This window comes from Sinohyriopsis cumingii, chromosome 10 (genome assembly GCF_028554795.1).
Source record: "Sinohyriopsis cumingii isolate HCF-2022 chromosome 10, ASM2855479v2, whole genome shotgun sequence".
In the NCBI taxonomy this organism is placed as follows: Eukaryota; Metazoa; Mollusca; class Bivalvia; order Unionida; family Unionidae; genus Sinohyriopsis; species Sinohyriopsis cumingii.
Window position 1 is genome coordinate 86398687 of NC_142970.1, and position 25260 is coordinate 86423946.

Below are 25260 nucleotides of genomic sequence, written 5' to 3' on the forward strand. Positions count from 1 at the left end.
ACTGATACAGTTGTGCACCAAAAATATTAATGACGAACTGTGTATGTGTGTGTTTATTTTTGTGTGTTTGGATTTAAATCAGCTTTAAAAAATTTTAAATCATGAACTGTATAGGAAATAACTGCCTTTCAAATTACTTTGATAAGTAGCATTTGTAGTGTGATGTCTAATCAGGACTTTAACAGGGCAATATTGAGAACATGGTTCATGAACTAGAATAATTTCTGTGCGACAAACAGAACTAAATATAAATCTTAAACACAGTTTTAAGACATCATGAACGATGTGTAGATAGCACAAGTGCAGTCGGGAAGATGCATTCTTAAGAATAGGAACTTAGTATAACAATTACAGCATTTAAACAAAACAAAAAGTAATTAAAATTACTTTGAACACATTTTCTGCAAAACTGTTGTACATTTAAAGGTCACGTGATATATGTCTGGAATTATTTACACATCAGTCTACTATGGGATTATTTCGGTTTCCAGTTTGTATTGTAAACAAACATTGCAGACACAATATACTGAATTATTGTTTAAACTTCCGAATTATAAATTCAACACATACATATAAATTATATCCTTTTTTCTCTTTTTCTAATGTGTTTCATTCTAAACAATAGTTTACTATACACTTTTGGCATCTGTCTGCTACATCATCCAGCAAAATAGCCGCTTACGGTGATTTTTCACTGCAACTTTCTACAGAAAAATTTGAAGAATCAGTTGACAAGGAACTAAAATAAATACAGCAGCCCTGCACAAAGATGGAGATGGATTTAATGATACTGTGGTGGATATTAAACATGCTGAAAATTAAACAGAACAAGAGCAAAATACCAAATCTCTCAATCAACATCCCATGACTTAGTCTCCCAAGCCAAGCACAACTACAATAATGATAACGTGAGAATTGGGTCAGTTAAATTTGAGGCTTCTGAGGGGCACACATAAAGAGTGAAGAAATTACTTATCATTTGGGGGTTTAATGCAAACTACAATGCTTTCATTGCGAAAGCCTACTAAGCAAAAATGTATGAAAAGTATTGATGCTATGGTATCCGATGCAATAATCATTTTAATTATCAACAAGTACCGCATTCACATGGAACCCAAACATAGAGACAAATAACAATATGGAAGACAATACAGATAAGAATTAACAAAAAATGTTTGTATAGGTGACGAAATCAAAAAGCATAATTTAATATGTATTGTTGCTTGGTATTGCTACGCTTCTTATAAAATAACAAATACGATCTTTCACTTCATAAAATATATGAATGATAAAATCACTGTTAACATTTCACAGGTTTTACATTACTGAAGTGTACACAAACAAAATTCATGAATATAAATGCAAGCATTTACAGTAGCCAACGAGGAATAAGCAGATGTTTATTGTTTGAGACATAAAGCAAAAGTCAAAACACCTGCCCTAACAATTACGCAATATATCTCACCACTTAACGATGCTATATTTTCAGGATTTAATAGCCAAATTGTGTGTGTATATATATATATATATATATATATATATATATATATATATATATATATACATCTGTTGAGTCAAATACATTTTGTTGAGTTGCGGTTTTCCCTATCAAATCAACGGCGCGCGCGCGAGAGAGAGAGAGAGAGAGAGAGAGACTTACAGTGTGCGAAAGTTAGGTATTAAATTCGATTTTTCATTGCAATTCTTTCTGCTTTCTGTTCACACCTCCCTTCTCATTCATAACTATCAAATAACGCAGAAATGTGTAGTGAGAGAGAAAAGGAATTTGAGCAGGATTAAAATATTGAAATAGAAATTACATCAAGTAGCCTACAATAATATGGCTCGTCGTAGTAACAATATGTGTGCAATTTCCTTGGGATTTATGTACAGTGTTTATCAATGATACAAAGTTGCAAACCATGTCGATGTTATACGTTAAATTTATCGGTTGCGAGGTACACATAGAGTGATGTATTTATTGTTTTGTTGTCGTCTTTGTTACTAAAACATACCATCATGTTCTAAAAATCGACAATTAGTAATTACATATGAAATGTCCAAATACCTCTCTCTTTCTTTCTCTATAGATGACGAGCGTAGAAGATTTTCGTTTGTGTCATTTCCACGATGCTTCTGTGAATGATGGTAAAAGTCAAGTCAAACCGACCAAAGGATGAGATTGAGTTTTAAAGTCAAAACGACCAGAGAGAGAGAGAGAGAGAGTGAGGGGAATATAGTGTGCGAAAGTTAGGTATTAAATTCGATTATTAATAAACGAGTGCCGCTAATAGATTGACTTCGCTGTGGAAGATTCCGACTTTATTTTTAATTTTAATAAAATCCTGAATAACATCATACAAAATAGAGGAATGATAAGATGTTATGTCGAATTGTCATCTTTCTTCACGAACTTGTCTCTTCTTAATTAACAATCGTTACCATTTAGTCTTTCAATATTTAATTCAGCTTAACAGTACAGTTAAATAAAACTTGTATAAAGTGCAGAGTGCAATTTAATGTTTACTGTATAATGCCTAGCACCGCTTTGTGAATGTGCGGATTGTATACAATGTTTGCGTGATATGTGCACTCATGTGCCCTTTCGTGTGATCGCTACTCCATCTGTTATGGTCTAATGACTGGTGATATTCAGTTTGTCCCAAATGAAAATGGTACAGATCTGACATCCAAGTATGGTGTCAATAGCAGATTTCTTGAAAGTCCTGTTATTTCTACTCCTTCTAGAGGGATGATAATTTTGACATTTTTGTGATGTAATGCTTAACATTGCCTCAGCTTTTTATGATGTTGTCAAAACTTTATTGCAAGGTTTTGGCAAAGTTCAATTGTTACCAGTTAAGTTAGGCCTCATTAAGCACCTTCACACCTGAAATAATAACACCACACATAAATGGTGACCAAGTACTAAACTACATTAAATTAATGCTACTGTTTATTACATTTACGTTTCTTTCCCTGACCATGTCGAATTAGTTCCAGTCTCAAAGTTTGCGGGCCAAAGACGCCACACTGGAAGCAGGGCCTGGCCTGTATGTTTACTGTAGAATGTATATTTTGCATAGTAAATTGGAAAACAGGGACCAAAGCAACCGCCTTGATCGCATTGCCCTGACGACTGCCCTGTGTCGAATGTCTTAAAGTGTTGATATTTGCTTAGTTTTTGAACGTTTGCAGTCAAATTTACAATCAGTGGACCATATAATCGAGGTACTGATAATCAGTAATAGTTTTTAAAACACATTTCGTTTTACAATATATGTACTCTGCGTTACGGTACTCTGTCTATAATTCATGTCTGCCAACAAGTTTCTTCATACAACTATTATTGTCAGGAGGCACACGTTTTTGATCAACTGACCATTAAATAGTCGATGCACATAAGCGTCTGACAAAAAAAACGATCATCATGGATCTATTGTGAACCACGTTCGTCTCATCCATCGTTTCTCTGTAATGAATCAAGTACCAGATGTTTGGCAAGTAAATTAGGAAAAATAAACACTCTAAAAAATATTCTGATTGCTATAAACATGGGAATACAAACCACTTATGTTGGACTGGTGAGTAGAAAGTCTTTTTTGAGTTAATAGTTTATGCGTGAATAAAGTATTCAAGGTAAGACAAAGCGACAATTCTCTACTCGGAATATTGCTCTCTTTTGTGAGATTTATCTAGCAGGATTGCATATTTGTAGCCAATACATTCACGATAGAAACATTTTTTGTGGGTTCGGCCCATTACTAATATTTATGGACCGGGTGGCAATGCGTATCTATGCATATCATTGTAGCAGCCAGAAGTGACTAGCACTCGGCGCTTTTTCAGCCTACCATCAACAATTTTAAACTTTCCTTACATACACCGAAATATATTACATATTCCTGTTATTTGATAATATGAAAATATTCGTAAAATGTTGTTTACCTTCTTTGTCGGATATTTTCATTTCGATTGTCCTCATGTTGATTCAACTGATACGTACTTTCATTTTATTGTTTTATTATTTTTGTTTAGTCCGATATAATGGTGTCGCTGCCTTATTTGAAAACGTAAAGAGATCGTAGTAAATATGGCATGCGTTGAATAACGTATCGTATAATATCCAAATATAGCATAACAAACCTTATTCGGAAAACGAACATCGGCTATAATCTACTGCTGTCATGGTGGACGAAATACGGTTAACGTAAACATACAAATATAATTTGCATGATACAGACTTAATAAGTTTATCCACAGCAAAACGTCATGAAAAACATAACTCTATTTAAGTAGTACCATTTAACTATTAGTATTTGACAACAATTGTATTAACTTCATTGTAAGGTAGAGAATCAAATCGTAGGCTCAACATCATAGCTATATTTGGTCCTGAATGTACAAAAAGAACAACACATTAGAGCACACATGCCACGTGATATTGATACATATATACATCAACATTCATGTACACTCATTTTTATTTATAATAATGCATAGTACGGTACACTGCCTACATGGACAAGACAATATCATAAGCCGACAACAAGAAATAAACCTGTTTCTGCAATGATGATTTAATTATGTCATTCTCATAATAGCTGGTTTTGATATTTCCCGCTGAACGGCAATGATTGTTTGATAGTTTGACATCGGCGCTTTACATCATGGGATGATTTCGCACATTCACTAAGATGGCGGACGATAGCTACAGCGAAATCTCTCAAAACCGAAAACCCTTGGGACCCCAACAATCTTTCGGCTTTGAGAAGTTTTCTGTTTACTAGAATGTTTGCATATTTGAAATAGCGTATGTCTTGACGCTTATATGATGACAGAGAGAGAGAGAGACAGAGAGATAGAGACAATGTATACTAGCATGAATGGCTATGTGTCTATGTATGTAAGAGTGCACTAAATTAAGAATGATGTTAGTTTGTATTATTGTTTTATATGCATGCATCTAATAAAGACAGCTGATCAATGTAGTTTCCTACTGAAATTCGTATCCCATCACATGAAAATATACAGTTGCTCCACATATAAATACAGTCCTCTTCGCACGAAACGTACGAAGAGACATATTCAGTACTGTAAAAGTTTTGCTATAAGTTTACTGGAATTATGAATCATGATCAAGTGTTTAAATAATCCGTATAATTCACAATGTTTACGGTTCAAGAGCCCGTCTCCAACAAGAAATGGAGCTTCGTCCGTTGCTTCACATATTGTCTTTCAAGTAATGTCGCCTACGCCAATCATTCCATTTATTGTGCCATATCTAGATAATGGTCCTCCTGAGCAATCATTTGATCCTCTTTATAAGCCCCATATTTCATGTCATCGCTAAGTGGCTCAGAACATACACTCTCGTTATCGTATTCATCACTTTCGTCGTCTGCCTGGTTGCTTTCACGGTACCGCGACACAAGTTCACTCTCCGAGTTATCAGAAATATCCTCAAAAGGAACGTTATTGTCAAAAGTAGATAGGCGCTCAGTCTCAATGTCCAATTGTAGTTGTGGAGCCTTCCGAGCGAAGGGAAAATCGTCATCATCATTCTCACCGACGTTATCATTGTCCGCATTAACAGGGAAATAGGCAACTTCAAAGCATTTCTTGATAGTATCAGGTGTCGTTCCTGACACGGCTTTCCAAATCTAGTGAATAACGAAGCCCAAACAGTGTCCGCACAATCAATCGTGGCCACAAGACAGCGCTGCCCTTGTTTCCGATACGTAGCCTTGAATGCACGAGTTATGCCCTGGTCAAGATGCTGCAAATAATGTATAATTAGCTGGTGGGAATCTCAGTCACATGACTGAGACATATAGCAGCTCCGTGTGATGTAGCATTCCGCAAGAATACACTGCTTTGTCTCTACTGCCAACTCATTTGTTTTGCTTACATTGTTGATCACGTTTAAGAATTGGCGTGTACTCATCCACGTTTTCCTCTTAACAACATATGCCACTGGTAAATCTGTAATATTAGAATCCCCAGAGTGCCGATTACAATTGCTTTCGATTTATCACCAGTAGCACTGCAGGCAAACATCACTGTTAACCTCTGCTTGGAAGATTAGAGCCCATTTAAACCTATCTTGCACTCATACTGTGGTGTCAGAAAGTGCACTGAAAACGAGCCCAGTCTCGTCGCAAATAAATATGTTATTGGGAGTATAAGCGATAATAATTCCTTCCATATGTTTTATACTACCTCTATATCGACACCAGCACTCTCCTCACTAACGCTAAATCCATTTAAATATACAGCAGCGCGTTTTCGTGCCGCAAAATCATCTATTATATCATGTAATGTCCAAAACTGATATTTCTTTGCCATCATTAATTGACAATTTTGGGGGTTATATGGCCTGAAATTGGAATGCTCTTGCTCCTAGCTTGAAAAAAACATTTCCGCACGACATCATTTAAAATGTCAAATTAGCAAGCATTACTGAAGCGACCCCCCTTTGCATTATTATTCTTTTCAAATACATCAGTCAAGACAATTGATTCTTCTTTAGAATGTCAGAAACAATACCTGTTCCTATACCGAATTTTGCCCTTGGTGTTTATCTTTAATTTTCTTTTTTATTTCAGCATACATTTTGACTCAGATGCTTACCAATGTTATCCTGTAAGGATAACTCAATCCTGGGACCCTTAACTGCTCATGCTACCATCATGAAATGTGAATGAAGACAAACAACATTCATGGTTATACATCTAGAATTATTTTTCTCTATTGAAAATCAACTGAGTGAAACTGACCTTTACAATACTGATTTGTCGGTATCCATCGGTAACGTATTAAAAGCGAGGACGTCCAGTTAACAAAGCCTCAATATTTAATTTTTATAAAAAGAAACAAACAAGGAAACAATGTTTTATTGATCACGTATACAAAATGAATAGCATGTATCACATTTAGATAGTCAGCAAATAAACAGTTTTTCTCAGATTGTTTACCAACATGCATTTAATTATAAATACATGGTAATTAGTCTTTAAAGTTGACCATTTTGCATGATGCAAAAACATCAGATTAACTTGTTCTCTTCTATATCGGCGTGCGTGTCAAATATTGTTATAACCTCGCGTGCCATTCCCGACACGTTATGGGACTATGTCTCACAAATCCCTTTCATCGTAATTAAACTACTTTTTTCGCGAATTTAGCAGTTAAAACAAATATACACGTTACAACCAAGTTTCGGTTTTATTGGGTACTTTTAGCGTAATATTTATACTTTGGATATACATTTGTATCGGTATTCAGAATTGAGAATTCCTTTATACTGATGCTCATGTATATGGAGTTTAACTATACATGCAGTATAATAAGGACCGTAAGTGTGCCAATTGTCAGCGAAGAAAGCGGAATGAGCTGGTAGTATATGATGATTAAATAGCTTTACACATGCGACGCGTTAACAACTTGACTATAAATATTCATATCCGTTGGTCAATAATGCTTTTTAGAGTTTCGTAAGTTTGTGAGAAAAATATTCGCATTTATGTTTTGCAGGGTCCATTCAATACTAAGTTCCTGCCTGGGAAACAAACTTGAATGTCACAATGTTTATTGATTATTATCCCAATAACTAATACAAAATGAGGGCAGTACTAATTACTATGACCAGCTAGTTACGATGTTTTCATATTAGTAAAGCCCTCCATTTTTCTAAATGTATAGTTGTTTTGGCAACATTTCATTTATGCTTCATACTGGAAAAATAATTGTTCCATAAACGATGTATGATACTTATACATGATGCTGTCAATGTTCTAAACCATATAACATATTAGGACACCTTATCAGTCGATAAGGGACTACTCCTATGGCGCTGATTACTCTAAGTCTTAAAATAAATGCCCCCTTCTACTATGATTGTTGGTAGAGATAAGATACTTAGACAAGCACACATCTTCCTTCACACCGTCGACATTTAAATTGATAGGAATTTTACAACACATTTGTTAGAAAGTTACTATAGGTGTTAGCAAGTGTATCACACCGTACTACCTATGCAATTTGAAGGACACTTGCAGTAAAGACACTCTTTACTCACTATACACTATAATTAAATTAGTATGCTTCAAGGTGATGCAGAAATGTTATTTGTGTTGCTTATTGTGATTTATGGCAAATCCACAATTTGACGGATATAAAGATATGATGTAAAAAGTTTAAAGTGCCTTGCTAAAGGACAAGACAGAGCCGCCTTTACAGGCTATTGTGAGGTTGAGAATCAAACGCGCACCTTCTGGTCATTCATCCAGCGTTGTAAACACCAAGTCAACTCAAATGCAAGAGGTCAAGTACACCAAATTGCTAATTGCTTGTAATGAAAGGCCGTATTTCTTCTTGAAATTTGATCTTAGAAAGAAGCAGCAAGACACAGACTAGATGCTAACTGATGTTTCCATCAACCATCCAAGAAGTGACCTAAATAAAAATATGCTTTGACCACATTTGAACTTTGAACGGCATTCTTTTCCAAGGAAATAAATTCAGAAAGAAAATGAAAAAAAAAAAGAAGAAAAAAAAAAACGCATAACATACACTATACAGTAGTTTTAATTTCTAGAGTAAAAAGCATACATTCCTTGCAATGAATTTTGCCACGAAATGAACATACAGCTCTTCTATGGAAGACATAAATGAAAACCCAAATGACCTGCAATCAATGAAATGGTGTATGCACTGGGGCGTTATGCCGCAGACATGTATTATGATGCCCCACCCAGTCAAATAATCCTGACACCAAGCCGACCAATCCTAACATTAATCTCTTTGTCCTGAGCGCCAAGCGAGGCAGCTGTTAGCACCATTTTTATAAATCCTTGGTAACACTCGGCTCGGGATCGAATCCACGACCACTCGCATGCGAGGCGCACGCTCTAACCACTATGCCACCGGAGCGGTCAGTATCATACTAGGCAAAAGCGTCATGTCAATGATTTCATGACCACCGTGTTCTCTATTAAAACAAATATGTAGTGGAATAATGATGCAACGATGATAAAAAATGTAAGGCAGTTTGTAAAGCGTAGTAAACAAATGTCCAAAATCAAATAGGATTTTCTAACAAAATCCAACGAACAAAATGAAGTTTCTTTGTCTGCAAATAAATATACGCTCGGGTGAAATCGGTGCTGTATGTAAATCGCAATGAACTGAAATTATATAAAAACAAGTATGATACCTGCTTAATGCATTTTGTAAAATATACAATGTGTTTGTATTTATCATTTTTTATATTTTATGTTGATCATCCATGTGTCCCATGATTAAGCCTACGTAAACGCTATTAACTCTAGAAATTGGAACAAAACCTATAAAAGTGCCATTATAGCACGGATGCCACATCGAAAAACCTGAACTGATCTAGATGCAAACTATAACAAACATGTGAGGGACGTATGGACGAAATGAAGGAAGGACAAGAGTGACATATTACATATCACTGTGATGGTGAGCCAAACACTGTGCACTATCCTACAAAGGTAACCATGACAAGTATCTTTAAAACATTAAATGTATTAAATGGCACTAAAATGTGCATGTAACAATGGTTTTGCGATAGAAAACACAAGAAACAAAACGTACAAAATTACGCATGGTCAGGATTAATATTGTCTAGTTCTTCCTTATTAGTTTGACTTGACCTATCAAGTTGGGCGTCTGACTGGACCCGAATACAGGACTTAGTACATATGACGACTATAATGTAAAGAAGCAGGCACAATATGCTTTGTCCTAACAACAGATATGTGAACCAAAGTGGACTTTTATTTTCCATAAGGTATCCCAAATACAATGGATTCAGCATTGAGCCGCTCGAGGCAGCTAACAAAAGCAGGGATGCTATTTTTCCAGAAACTGGCATAACGTTTTCTTCTGTCCAAGTAAATATTGCAGGGAAGATGACAGACATGGATAACCCAGTCAGCGATGCAAACATCCAAACCATGGGATCGAATAAAAGGAAGCTTCCTACTAAAAAGCCAGCAAGGGAAATAAGCAAGAGCGAGCAATAAATTAAAAGCACTTTCGTCGGACTCACGAGGCGGACAATAAAGATTCCCAAAAACCTACCAATCCCGAAGCTTGCCCAAAATATTGAGGTGACAAGAGACCCATTCAGCTTTGTCCAGTTTAAATGAAGAAGAGTGAATGTCATCAGATAGCTGGAAAAGCTGTCCTCTATGGCGCTGTACAAGTGGAACATAGACATAACCAGGATTAGTATAACAATCCTTTGACATATTGTGAGTTGAACTGATATTCTTCGACTGGTTTTTGTTTTGGGCCCTTCGTCCGTACGAGGTTCTGCTCTTATCCGCAAACATAAGATGAGGAATGGAACTGCTGATATAATCCCAAGTATCATGCTGATGAGATATGCGTATTGTACTTTTGTTTCGCCCCAGTATTGACGTTGGGTGAATTGAATGCTGTTATTAGTAAAATTCGAGTTGGAAGGTAAAACAGAAATATCTAAGGCACTGGCATGTGAAATATTACATGCTCCGTTAACGGAACAGTTACTAATCTCAAATACAGTTATCTTTTGCGCCAGAAAAGGTTCTGTGAATAATGGTGAAAGTATAACCCCAACAGCGAAAGAAAAGTGCATCATTTGTATATATGGTCGACCGTCAGCACCCCATATTGAGACGATTTCGGTATTACCGCCTGTAAAAAAAAAACACAAAGCTTAATTGAAAAGATATGTTGGATTAAAATATCTTACAACCTATCCAGACAAATAAAAAACAAAACTATTTCACGTAATTTCAATTACACAAAAAATGTATATTTAGCCTGCGATAGGGATTATTTCACATTTATTTTATGTATATGATAACTTAAGCAGAGCTAGAGTGAAATGCCGTATCATTATTAAACGTTTCTTCCAAGCGATCTTCTATTTCATATTTTGCACAACAATTACCTATACAAATCAAATTTATCAAGGACGGTAAAAGAGAGGGATCCAGTCCGTGAAATTTTAGATAAGCTCAATGCTCTACAAATTGATTATAAGTCTTAAAAATACGTGCCTCAACATTTAAAATAAAGGTTCTATATCAAAAACATATATAACTGAAAATGTCAATTTGTGGTACGAAAGTCCAATTTTTAGTGTAGTAGACGGTTAATTATACTTCAAACCTCCACCTTTGCGATCATTTCACTGAACTTTCTATTTTTGACTATACAGTCTACAACGTAGGACAAGTGTACATACAATCGCAACATGAATATATCAATACAATACATATGAAGCATAACAATATATTTTAATTTAATTTACGGATAGACGATATAAATCAAAAATATAAATACCAGTATCTATCCCTCCAAAAAACACGCCAGAGATAATTCGCACAGCAATCATGAGTGGAAAAAGTGAGCACCATGGCGCTGTGCCATTACTAATGGAAGCGCCCAAAATGCTTATGAACAGAAGTAGCAGTCTGTTGAACCTATCGTACAACACCCCAAAGATCAATGTACCAGCCAGATAGCCAAAGGCTCCAACGGTTAAAAGCCAGGAAGACGTGGCCAGATCCTTGTTCACTATCATAAGTAAGTCAGGAAATGCCGGTCCAGTATGTCCAGCACTAAGGCCCTGTAATAAATATATTGATTACTTGCGAATACAATAAGAACAAAACACTCAATGTAAAATTTCTATGATATGGAGAAGTTAAGGGATATATTCTCTCTGTGTTTCTCTCATTATCGTATATATATATATATATATATATATATATATATATCTATATATATATATATATATATATATATATATATATATATATATATATATATATATATATATATATATATATATAACACAATTTTTCCACGTCAGAAAATAATGTTGGATACACTAATAACACATTCCTACTTGTAAATGATCACATTTTCCCGTTCATTTCCTCTGCTGTATTTTCTTCGTCGCGTATAACTGTATATATATATATATATATATATATATATATATATATATATATGTATGTATGTATGTATGTATGTGTGTGTGTGTGTGCGCGCGCGCGCGAGTTGATTATCTTAGATACTCTTATACCATCTTCGATTTTCTTAGATAATCTTGAACAAAACATAGAGTGCAAGTTTGGACCATCAATTTACCTTTCAATCATTCTCTCTCTCTCTCTCTCTCTCTCTCTTTCTTTCTCTCTCGCGCGCACAGAGAACGGTAGAAAACACTGAAATAATTAAAACTACAGTAAATATATAAACTTAAAACATACCATGCCGATGTAAGCAATGCAGAGATACACTGACACAAATAATTTAAATCTATACACTGGGTCCGCCTTAAACATCGTAAACACTCCGCCTCGATCAATCGTCATTTTTGGGACAACTTTAATCGGTTTATCTTCTGTTTTGCCAGATCCTCCATGAACAATATCCAGGAAGGATATTCTTTCCTGGTCATCGAACAGCTCCGAATGGCCGGTCACATGAATCTTATTTCCTTCTTTACAACAGCCGTCAGCCATCTCAGATTATATAAATATATCCTGAAGTTTCGTTGTACTAAGGAATGAAAAATTAGAAGATGTAAAAATGTTGTAAACTTTTACTGGTATCAACGTCCAATAATAATAATAATAATAATAACAATAATGCCATATAAATATAACTACTTACCATAAAATATAATTATAATATCTTAGGTTATAGTTCTGCCATTTTGATTACCAGGTAGTAATGATGACCAGTAGGTAGCCTCGAGAACAGGAATTCAATGGGATGAATATTCGAAACCTATCACACATCAACCAGGGACGATTGTCGTAATGGTCTCTAGGCAATGTTATCTGGCTCTTCCTTTTCTTGGTATTAAATGCTGATTTACCATTAAATACCAATCAATGAACATATTTTGAATAGAACTCATCTGTACACGAAGATGTAATTACCTATTGATATTACACAGAGTTTTATAGTTTTCGATCATGATGAAATCAAGAACATTAACTCGCACAATTGTTTCCTTGTTGACACAATGGAATTGATCGTATCCTTATATTATTATTGTTATTATTATTATTACTGTTGTTGTTGTTGTTGTTGTTAAACGATAAATACACAAATAATTATATACAATTCTTCATTAAGCCAATAAACATATATACATACATCCATAAATACATACATACATACATATTTTTTATTTGTACATAAGCAGTTATACAACACTAACGAACACGAAGTTGGACAATTCGATTAAACAAAGGTAAACAAAGTGTGCAGACGAGACTTCGTCCCCCTTCCCTAGTCGAGTTACGAAGCGCAATTTATTATCTTCAGCTGTGTTACGTATCAAGTTGTCAGTAGGAGTGAAATGAACAATACATATTGATTCAACAGACACTAACGTACTTTCGTATGCCACATGGAGTATAAGCGTTGTTATTTTATCTCACGAACAAATTTTTCATTTCAGCCACAAACTCTGAGTGCATTTTACAAGTTTCGCTCCACCCGACATTCGTGTGATTCTGAAAGCTCTACGCTATAGTCAATGTATATACAAGTGATTACAGCTATTACTCGTTTCTTTATCACTTGTGTCATTATACTGATTTTGCCCATAGTTACCGTTTTGTGGCCGCTGATACACATCACAACATATACCCCCATAACTTAGCGAGCAGGCTATACAATTTCAAAGAGCTATTTTAAAAACAGAGATTGGACGAAGAAATGTCCTTTTTATGTTAAGTATGGTTGTCGTATACAAAGGCAAAAATCAGACTGATGTTAATATGTTATGGGAGTTAGTGGAGGTTTCTAGAAAAGGTATTAAACTACCAAACGATTGGGGTATAAAGTCTGCATCGGAGAAACTTCGATCATTATATCATTTGGAGCATCATATCCGTTTATCAAAGAAACTCAAAAGATGTTATATGCGTTTCCAGAGGCAAATTTTTCCACATAGTTAAGTTGATTAAACTGGAAGAGACTTTAGAAATGGAACGGAAAGCTTTTGAGAAAAAAAAAGGAGCAAAAGAGTTAATATATTCTTGTGCAGGAAAAAGAAATCATCTTGACTAGATTACTCACTAAGTCTGAAACATTTGATGAGTCTAGATATAATACTGATGACATCCAAGAGCAAATAACTAGATATATGTTTTTGTTGTGTTACTATATATAGGAATGTGATCTTAAGAGTTTTATAAACTAAGACACCACGAGGCAGACAACAAGCAACAAGTATTAGAGGAAATTAGTATTGGATGTTGCTGAACATAAACTTAAACATAATGTTGATATTTACAAGAAAATGTATGTACCCATAAGAATACACCAGTGACTGAAACAAATTAGCCAAAACTCATCTGTATCGATGGAAGCGTTTTACTTATCGGTATCGTGAAGGCGTTTCGGACGAATAATAAGAGAACACAAACAAGGTTGGTCTGCATTCGAATGTAAAGACACGATTGAGATTCACGATCTGTATATTTGCACCGATGTGTCACTGTGCACATATATGCTCGAGAAATTACGTGATACTGCCATGCACGTGGCAAAGCTCGATCCTGCGTATTACTTCTCATCGCTGGGTATGGCATGGTATGCGTTCTTGTTCAAGACCGAACTCCAGTAGGAATTGTTAACCGAAGTTTACCAACATATATTTATTGAACGTTCTTTTGGTGGTGGCATTTCTATAGTGAGTCATGTATATGCACGCAACAACAACCTAAATGTGGAAGGTAATGAACCCGCTGCCCCGAAAAGTTTCATCATATGTCTAGATTTCAATAATTTGTATGGCTGGGCAAAATTGCAACCATAGCTGGTTTGTTGGTTTGAGTGGATAGACCCCAAACACAATGACGTACAAAAACATGCATGCGCTTACAATATCAACAGCGACCATGAACACTTCTTTGAAGCTGATCTAGAATACCTTGAACATTTACATGATGCCCACAATGATTATCCACTGGCTCCAGAGGCGTTGTCAGTGGCTGGATCATGGTTGTCTCCGCATCAGTACTCGATCGTTCATGAGTCTAGATGTAAATACACTGAATGCATTAAACTGGTACTAGTCTTTGAACCAAACTCAATTACACACTGCTCGTGTGAAGCATCCAGCTGTATATGTGATTGGGTATGCGTGTAACCAAGATCCATCGAAAACTTGAATTTTACAAATTAAGGCCAACAAAGGAGGATTTGTTCAAGCTCATGAACAATTTATTGTTCTGAAAACCGTGAAAAATCTGCATAAACCTGAGTTGACATTGTCAATCTTAGTGAGCAAGACAAACCTCGAAGGCTCATCACTGACCCTGCCATTAAATCCACAAATTTCTTTCACGGTTGACTTGTGGCTACAGTAAAAAATCGAAACATAAGCTAAACAAAAACCAATCCTCTTTGACCTATCCGTGTAAACTTGTCACAGCTACTCATGTACAAACTGTACTATGAAAAAAATAAACCGTTTTATCAGAATCGTCTCAAGATCCTGCACACCTACACTGACTCGCTGCTGACGCATATCACAGCCAATGATGTGTACGCGGACATAGCACAAACATGTTTATCCAATGAACTTGATACCAGCAATTATCCGAAAGAACACCTTATGTTTAGTAACACCAATAAAAAAAAATTCTAAGGCAAATGCTCTGCTAAACCAGTTGAACGGTATATGCGACTGCGACCTAAGTTATGTTCAATCATGGGTGAACCACATGTCTCTTACAATACAAAAAGAGCCAAATGTATTTCACAGATTGTTGTGTGAAAAGATCTTTCCCACTGCATGTACTGGAATGTTTTCGAAACCGACGTGAATTCACGCACACGGCAAATATGATATGGTGTGATAAACATGGCATTGGTGTTTTCTGATGAACCAAAGTGAGTTTGTTCCAACTTGATGCCAAGCGATGGATACTGACCGATGGAAATATCATCTACACGATTGGCAGTCATGCTGTTGTGAATGGAACGTCCATTATTGCATCAATATGTAACAACAAATATTCGTGTCAGTTTTGTATTTGCAGACAAAGTAATATGAGCTGGGGCATTTTCTGGATCTACATGTGCTTTAAATATTTGCTTTCAATTCTGCACCAAAGAGTCAGGTGCTAATTTCAGTACTGATTGTTCCAAACATAAGTCTGTTAAGGACTGAGATTCAAGCAATACAACAATGTCTCCATCTGTATTGGTTACAACTACAACAGCTCAACAGATTTAAAAATAAAATAAAATCTTACTTTCATTATCAACTAGTCCTGTCCAGGCGAACACATATATATATTATATTTTATCTTCCCCCATTTCCAGGACTGGTTACCATTTTTCCATATTAGTGCCGCGGGTCTTTCATACTCTCACATTAATTCATGTGTTAATAAAATTTTATATACTACTATTGCCAATGAGGCAAACGATTTTAATAGCTAGTAATGTAACATTTTTTAAGTAAAGCAGTTATATACATAGTTTTTGAGCAGCGGATAAAGCAAGTAATTTAATGTGTAATGAGAACACATGAGGTTATCTCGGTTTTACCGATTCAACTTTTACGCTATCTCTCTCTCTCTCAAAATAAAATGTGACAACTGAAATCTTCTATTCCTTGAAGAAGTCAAAGAATCTTGTCATAATATCTCAATTTGCACAAATCATCTTTTCAATATTCTGCAGAAGAGTTGAAATGTACATCTTCAGAAAAGCAGCCTGTATGCATGCTCTTCCCTCTCATTTCATTATTAACCCCATACCATCATCGCTGCATGCACAGAACATTGATGACAATTCAACTACAAAGGTAGCTAAGATGCACATCCTCAAACCACCGATCTTTTAATGTTAGTGTAGCATGGGTTGATTGCAAAAGCATTAGAAAAAACCTCTCACATGGCCGAGTGGTCTAAAGCGCTCTTCGTTATGGATCACTGCCATCTCACCTCTGTCTGCTGCGGTTCGAGTCTAGGATTCAGCCAATGTGGGTATGTGAGAAAGCTTGCCAGTAGCTTCTCGTGGGTCGGTGGTTCTTTCCGGGGTTTTCTCGGGTTCTTCCTCCACCATTAATACTGGCAGCCATGTATAGCCTATCGTGTGCTGAAAAATGGCGTTAAACCCCACAACTCTCACATTCTACATTTTTAATTCTGAACATGGCATAAAAGCAATGTTAGGTGATGCATCCACTAGGCAATAAGTAACAAAAGCATTACAAAGCACAATATACCCACCTCGTATCCTTTCATAGGCATAATATAATTTACCATGACACAATTATACACCAATCTTCCTGATATCTTAAACAGAAAGCTACATGCTGCATACAAAAATTGAATAAATCAATGTATAAATTGAGCCATGACAGTTATATATAAAACACTGTCAGATTATCATGGATATGAACATGGTCAGCTTCATGTCTCTCAAAATGACTTTCTAGTTCAATATTTTGCAAGAATTATATGCGAACCATCATGTGACCATAAATATGTGGCTAAGACTTTAAAAGACAATAAATAAAGCAAGAAATACACACTGTACAATGCTACTTTACATTGATGTTACAAGTAAGTAACAGCTTTTAACCTACAGCCCATCCAAGAAAAATGACACTGACCTCTAAAAATTGATCATACCAGTGTCTTATGTGACATGACCTTAGGTCATGATACATAAATAGACACCATCCTAGAGAATCTGAAGCTAGAGCCTTGACAAAAAAATAGATATTGCTGATCTATGAACAAACAATGATAAAAATACCAAGAGAAAAATGACATTCAGAACTTAAGAGTAACACATGTTTAATTAAACTATACTCGGCGACTTTCAAGACACAGTCCTAAAAAATGGTAGTAGTCTTCACATCTGGGTTTGATCTTGCTTACAGGTACAAGTAATAGGATAATGATATTGATACATAAGATAGGAACAAGTGATAAGACCATGCTATTGATAAACATGATAGGTACAAGTGACCAGACCATTCTATTGATACACATGATAGGTACAAGTGACAGGACCATGATATTGATACATATGATAGGTAAAAGTGACAGGACCATGATATTGATACATATGATATGCACAAGTGACAGGACCATGATATTGATACACATGATAGGTACAAGTGACAGGACCATGATATTGATACATATGATAGGTAAAAGTTACAGGATCATGATATTGATACACATGACAGGTAAAAGTGATAGGGTCATGCTATTGATGCACATAATAGGTACAAGTGATATGACCATACTATTGATATACATGACAGGTATAAATTACAAAACCATGATATTGATACATATGATATGTATAAATTACAGGACCATGATATTGATACATATGATATGTATAAATTACAGGACCAGACTCGGACCATGATATTGATACATATGATATGCACAAGTGACAGGACCATGCAATACATATATATGATAGGTACAAGTGATATGACCATGCAATGGATACACAGTCACAGTCATGGCAAGTAAGTAGGAGCATGCACATGACAGGTTAATGTGATTGGGCCATGCTATTGATGCACATAATAGGTACAAGTAATTGGACGATGATACAATATACATGAATTATAAGACCATGCTATTGACATATATGATCGGTACAAGTGATAGGAACATGCAGTTGATACACATTCGTGACAAGCAAAATTGATATGAACATGCTATTAATACACATGAGAGGTAAAAGGGTTAGGACCATGATATTGATACATATGATAAGTACAAGTGATATGACCACGCTATTGATACACCTTGCAGGTAAAAGTGAAAGGATCAAGCTATTGACACATATGATAGGTACAAGTGATAGGACCATGCAATGGATACACAGTCGTGACAAGAAACATTGATATGAACATGGCATTATGACACATGACAGGTAAGAGTGATAGGGCCATGCTATTGATACATATGATAGGTACAAGTGATATGACCATGCTACTGATATACATAACAAGTAAAAGTGTTAGGACCATGCTATTAATACACATGAAAGGTAAAAGTGATTGGACCATCTCACAATAAAAATGATAGGTACAAGTGATATGACCATGCTATCAATACATGCGATAGGTACATGTGACAGAACCTCAAGCTATGATTTTACATGGGGAAACATATCATTCCATGATCTTTAACAACAGCTTCTGGGTGACACTTTGGACATACGCAAAAATAATATTGACCTGAAACCCGAGATCTGGCCTAACAGATAGATCTTGAAAGTATCAAGTGAGAACATCTGGTCATAGTGTACTGTCACACCAAGTTTTGGGAGATTTATTTTTCATCTACTACTGCATCCAAAAGTTTGCAAGTTACAGTTCCAAACAAATATAGTAATTTAAACCATTTGAACTTTGAATGAGAACCATGAAAGTAGAAATTCTGATAAAATAGTCTTACATATATGTAAAAGTATATGAGTTTTCATACTTCTATCAGATTCAGAGTTACTAGCAGAACAGTGGCCGAGTGGTCTAAAGCGCTCTCCATTATGGATCACTGCCATCTCAGCTCTATCTGCGTGGGTTTGAGCCTAGGATTTGGCCAATGTGGGTATGTGAGAAAGTTTGCCAGTAGCGTCTCGTGGGTCGGTATTTCTTCCCAGGGTTTTCCAGGGTTCATCCTCCACCATTAATACTGGCCGCCATGCATAGCCTATTGTGTGCTGAAAAATGGTGTCAAACCCCACAACAACAACAACAACAACAAGCAGAACACTGAAAGCAAATGTAACCTTAATATAGTTATGGTAAAATTTACAAAACAGCATCCAGCCAATATTCTAGTTTCAGTAAATATTCCAAGCAGATTAGCACTGGAAGAGTTCTGTACAAAAATTACACAAGCATATATACACACTGAGTCAACATTTGTTTTTCAAGATGTATGCAGGCAGTGTCACATGTACAGTTTATGATGGGAATAACAACAGTTTCCAAGTAATAAGCAATGGACATGTCCCCAATTACAAAATGGGCATAGCCCAGGATATGAATTGGATCTAAAGTGCATTTATTCCTTTGTGCTCATTTAAGTTTTGATATAAGTCTATGATGGGGATCTTAACATTTTCCAAGAGCCATGGTGAAGTTCCCAATCACATATGAATATGTCTAATTTTGTAACTGTTTGCCTTCAAACCTATATATAGTTCTAGGCTGGTGATCTTAACAGTTTCCAAATGACCACCCAAGAGCATGTCTCAGTGTATAGGGTCTGTACAGGGAAATGTGTATTATTTAATCTTCTCATGTTCTTCACTTAAAGTTTGAGATCTCAACTGTTTTCAAGCAATTACCCAGGGGCAAGACCATGACCTACAGGGCATGACCCATGGTCTGTACTGAATATACTAGCATATTTGGTCCTGCTTCATGTTCTATAAACCTATATAACACTTTTGGGTGAGGATCTCAACAGTTTTCGAGTTATAGCACTGGCCTTGAAGATGACACAAACCAGTATTCAGATCGCCACCTATAAGACTTCAAATTGTTAGATTTAAAAAATAAAAATAATACCCAGAAACTGGTCCAATGACAAGAATCATTACAGTTAATAAAACAAATATATATATATATATATATATATATATATCTGAAGACAACCTCCAATCACATCACAAAATCACAAGTCTGTATCTTTAATGGTTCAGAAGAAACTCTGCTTTAAAAATACAGTCAGATGGACAGACAGAGACAGTCAGATGGACAGACAGAGACACAGTCAGATGGACAGACAGAGACACAGTCAGATGGACAGACAGAGACACAGTCAGATGAACAGACAGAGAGTGAGACATACACGTAATATCCATCTTTTTAAAAGATGCATATGGATAAAAGATATAATATTTCTTAACATATTTAAATTTTAATCATCATGAATGTCAAAGATAACTATGAAATACTTAGAGAAAAGTCTTTCGCTGACAAAGTATACATCTAATGAAACAACTTCTCATTACATGAGAAACAGAAAACAAATGTACGTGTCTGTGAGCTTAATGTCATAATTAAATAACTACACAAATTTGCTATACTGACAGGACTTTGACTTTAATTGTCAATGCTAATTATACTTTCAGTACAAAAACAAAGAATAGAAACTCAAGCAGAAACATTACTTTCCATCAATCCCATTAATACATTTCATAAAATATTATGTTTCCATTCAACTGGCATGACTGTCGAAGGAACGGTTGTGAGATAAATAAAATTTGTGAATGGGAAAAGGAAAATAACAAATAATAATCCATATGCATGACATCTGAATATTAATATTGTTATTATTATTATTATTATTATTATTACTATTATTATTATTGTAAGTAAATACATGAAAGCTTTAATAGTTTGTGCTTTTTATGTAAATGTGAATTTAGGTTTTTCATGATAGCAGTCCTCCAATTACTCTGTAAGATTACAACCATCTGATTTGAAAATACCAAAGACTGATTTTAAACCTGGCATGAAAATCACATATATAATGTAGTGGCAGGCATCATGGAATGATACTGCCAATAATAATCTCCATGTGATCAAATGCAAATGACCTCCATCCAATATAAATATCCATCTTGATGAGGTAGTCATTTCAAGAATTAGAATTGATCATACTTTCAATCCTACATTTTAACTGGTCAATACACCCAGACTGCATTTCTTAAAATGAACCCTTCACAATGAAGCACTTTATGAAAAACTGTTTTGATTTCCAACCTACACTATATCATTATTACCATGTTCAGAAAATGAATGAAGTTTTTGATATGGAAAATGTGATTTATATTTTACATTTCTTGAAGGAAGTTAACATTTATTTGATTTATTCCTCCCAAATGAGAATTTAAAATGATACTGAAATTATTAAATATTTTATGATACTCGCCAGCAACTCTGTTTTACATAGAAACCATCACTTTTACTCTTTCCAAGAACACCAAATTAAGTTACAGTTAATTCATATTAAGACAAATTTTAGTGTTTAGCCAATAAAGTTTCTCATATTAAACAACTCAGAACATGGCCTATTTTTTCATTGGCTGTTGGTAACTGGGTATGATTGGTGTTACTGATGATTTCATGCTTTCTTAAAATACATGCATGAACATTGTTATTCAATGTTTACCCACACTGTCTTTATGAGTGTGACTTATGTATAACAATATATTAAATCAACACATTAAATATAAAATTTAAGGCCAATACACAAAACAAAGAAACTTTTTTAACCAAATGGCAGCTAATTTACATCCTATCTCATAAAATGTGTACTTTCATAAATTTTATTTTACTTCTCCCAAGAACAGACTTTTCCAAAAAGCATAATCTTCCTTTTAGTTAGTTGCACTTAAATTTTTAAGTATTTATCTTTTTGCAGCAAAGTAACAAACTGACAAAAAACTACAATGCCCCACCACCCGTTTGTAATCCAAGCAATGCATTTTGTCTCTGCAAGCTTACTGATTCTTTGTTGAGTAAGAACAAGGGTAGATTTTTGAAAATTCTTTCATGAAATCAGCCATTGCAAGTAGGCAATTCCAATGGATGTACCAGATTCCAGCCACCGGAATTATTTTCTTCAGTCTTCTGAATTGATAAATATTAATGTCTTTGGAAACAGTTTCTGGTTATTTAGATATCATGGAATACACTAATTTAAAAGGCAAAAGGATGAGTAGATATGTACATTTTCACTCTGTACATTAATTTCTAGTAATAAAAGCTTAATCCATTATACTGATTGCATATTGATTCCTCCATGACTAATACCTGTAAAACTATCTTTCCGATTCAAATTTTCTGCATCAATTGGAAATCATGCTATAAACTAGATCATTACTAACTGAACATTTGAGACACCCCTCCTTTTTCTTGTGTCAACTTGGTTCCATTTTTTTTTTTACAAAGGTTGGAAGTACGAAGCTCCATTGTATATGTTGTACCATTTGCTATTTCTTCTCTCTTATTTACATGGATTGTTCGTGGTTATGTAACTTCTGCAGTTGTTTGAATATGTATATGTTATTCCTTTGTGTAGTTTACAAAATTCAAAAATGACTTTGATGTTCTCAAGTCAGAGAATTTTAGTTTGATTATCAAAGTAAACCCAAGTGTTTAACCATACATTTTGGACAGAAAATGGTGGTTTTACAGTGACTAACATTCTGAAGAGTTTTCTGGAATTTTATATTTGTTTCATGGTATATCGTAATGCTCTCTTTATATAACATAAATTAAACATTAGTTATATATTTCAAATGGAAATGAGTAAAAAGGACTTAGTGTTAAATCTCTGTCTCTATCTCTTTATATATATATATATATATATATATATATATATATATATATATATATATATAACACGTCAATTGGGGAATTATCGGAAATGCACTATTAAGACATATATTTAAGTTTTTCTTGAATTAACCTCAGCAAATAGCCTTGATTGCATCATCTATTCTGAACATACATACATGTACTATGTTATCATGCATGGGTCATGCAAAATAGAGGCTCAACACAGGGTAAAACTGTACCCCTCCCTATATTCTCAAACAATTTTTTTTTTTTTAAAGTGTGTAAACCCTAACATATGTAATTTAATCAAGCACAAAAAATAAACTAAAAGTATAACGCATATTTTTTTAAAAATTTTGTTTTCATTTATCATGATTGTTACTGTCAGTATAAAAAATGGATCAAGGGGTTTAAAAAATGTTTAAATTAACTCTTTAACAAAAAGATTCACAGTTATTGATGATGACAACACTGCAAGAAAGGAGACTTTCGTTTTGCATTCCACTAAAACAAGTTCAATAAAAGATATTACAGTATTTAAGTTTCAAGACATGATAATCTTCTTTTTTTTTTTTTTTACATTACTAGCCAATCATTATCAAGTTATGGACTGTAATAAACTTTCATCACATGTTTATAAATAAGGTGTATTACACTGTCATCTAAACAGTATTGATGAAATGTAGTGAAGTGACAGCTGAAAAGTTTTAACATGAATAATATGAATAATAATAATAATAATAATAATAACAAATTAGATGGTGAAAAGATTTTATGTGGTGAGGGATAATAAATAGTATTGACACATTTGATTATTAACCATTTATTTAATTAATTCCAAATGTTATCAACTTCTCAATGCAGTTTTGCGGGGAATACTAACTAAATCGTCTACAAGATCAGCTATAGTATATTTTGTCTTCAATACAAGCTCAACTTATTTGAAATATTATCCTACCTATTGTTCATTCTAACATGCTTAACTTTCCTTCGATGGGAAGGATTATCGTCTTATTTAGAAATAATGGACAGGGATAGGTATGATGTTACGTATAATATAAGTAAAGTAACACACGTTTTACAATAGTACTGGCGTTATATATATATATATATATATATATATATATATATATATATATATATACAAACAATTCTTCCATACAATCTCAACTCATGCAGCTATATCTAAAAACGTGAGATGAGAGATAAGGCACAATAGTGGATCTGAAATTTGTTGTGCCCGTTTCATGTTGTGATGAAAGCATGCGCTTATTTGTTCATTAGTCTTACCCAGCAGTCAGCACGGAAGCCTAATGGAAATGTAGTTCAAACTCGGTATAGTTTATAATTGTATATATTAAAATCTGAAATAATCATTATATAAATTTACCAGTTAGTCCGGCAGGTAAATGAGTTTGTGGATTCTCACAATCGCTTGTTCGCTGCTGCGATAATGCCATGGGAGGTAACTGAGTTTATGACCCAATAAACATCAAATAAAGACCGCTCCAGTATTAAGAACGGATTAGGATCGGACCTGAAAAAAAAAAACCGATAACAGTGTTATACTATTATCCTACTCAAATAGGAAAATATGTCGTATGCATTTTCATTTTTCTTTATGTTCTTATTCGTTCTGTCCACTACGGCTAAATATAATGCATAGAAAGAAGAAAGGGAAAACATAATGTCAATCTCCATACATCTTCACCATGGGCCAATCCACACTGCATATGCATCTATGCAAAGTCCAAAAGTACCCAATATTTTGAGTAGTCTTTTGTTTTAGAAAAAAAGGCTTGAATCCATATATTCTGGAATCTAATGTAGCCGATGTATCATCATCGTTATCAGTT

General features: G+C 34.6%; 1 protein-coding gene across 1 annotated transcript; it reads right to left on the reverse strand.

Annotated features, from left to right (window-relative positions):
* Positions 1 to 8573: 8573 nt before the first annotated feature.
* On the reverse strand, positions 8574 to 24881 carry LOC149790523 (sodium-dependent glucose transporter 1A-like). The gene is made up of 4 exons (XM_089972573.1): positions 24795 to 24881; positions 12300 to 12591; positions 11365 to 11650; positions 8574 to 10710 (listed from the first exon to the last, which is right to left on the reverse strand). Exons 2-4 carry the CDS (start codon positions 12552 to 12554, stop codon positions 9626 to 9628), a joined length of 1626 nt encoding a protein of 541 aa, XP_089828699.1. The 5' UTR covers positions 12555 to 12591; positions 24795 to 24881; the 3' UTR covers positions 8574 to 9625.
* Between the last annotated feature and the right edge of the window lie 379 nt (positions 24882 to 25260).

Coding starts and splice junctions, on each gene's coding strand:
- LOC149790523 (XM_089972573.1), bottom strand. CDS start 12,554: ATGGCTGACGGCTGTTGTAAAGAAGGAAATAAGATTCATGTGACCGGC. Junction 11,651..12,299: donor GCATTGCTTACATCGGCATG/GTATGTTTTAAG, acceptor TATTTATTACAG/GGCCTTAGTGCTGGACATAC. Junction 10,711..11,364: donor TTTTGGAGGGATAGATACTG/GTATTTATATTT, acceptor TTTTTTTTACAG/GCGGTAATACCGAAATCGTC.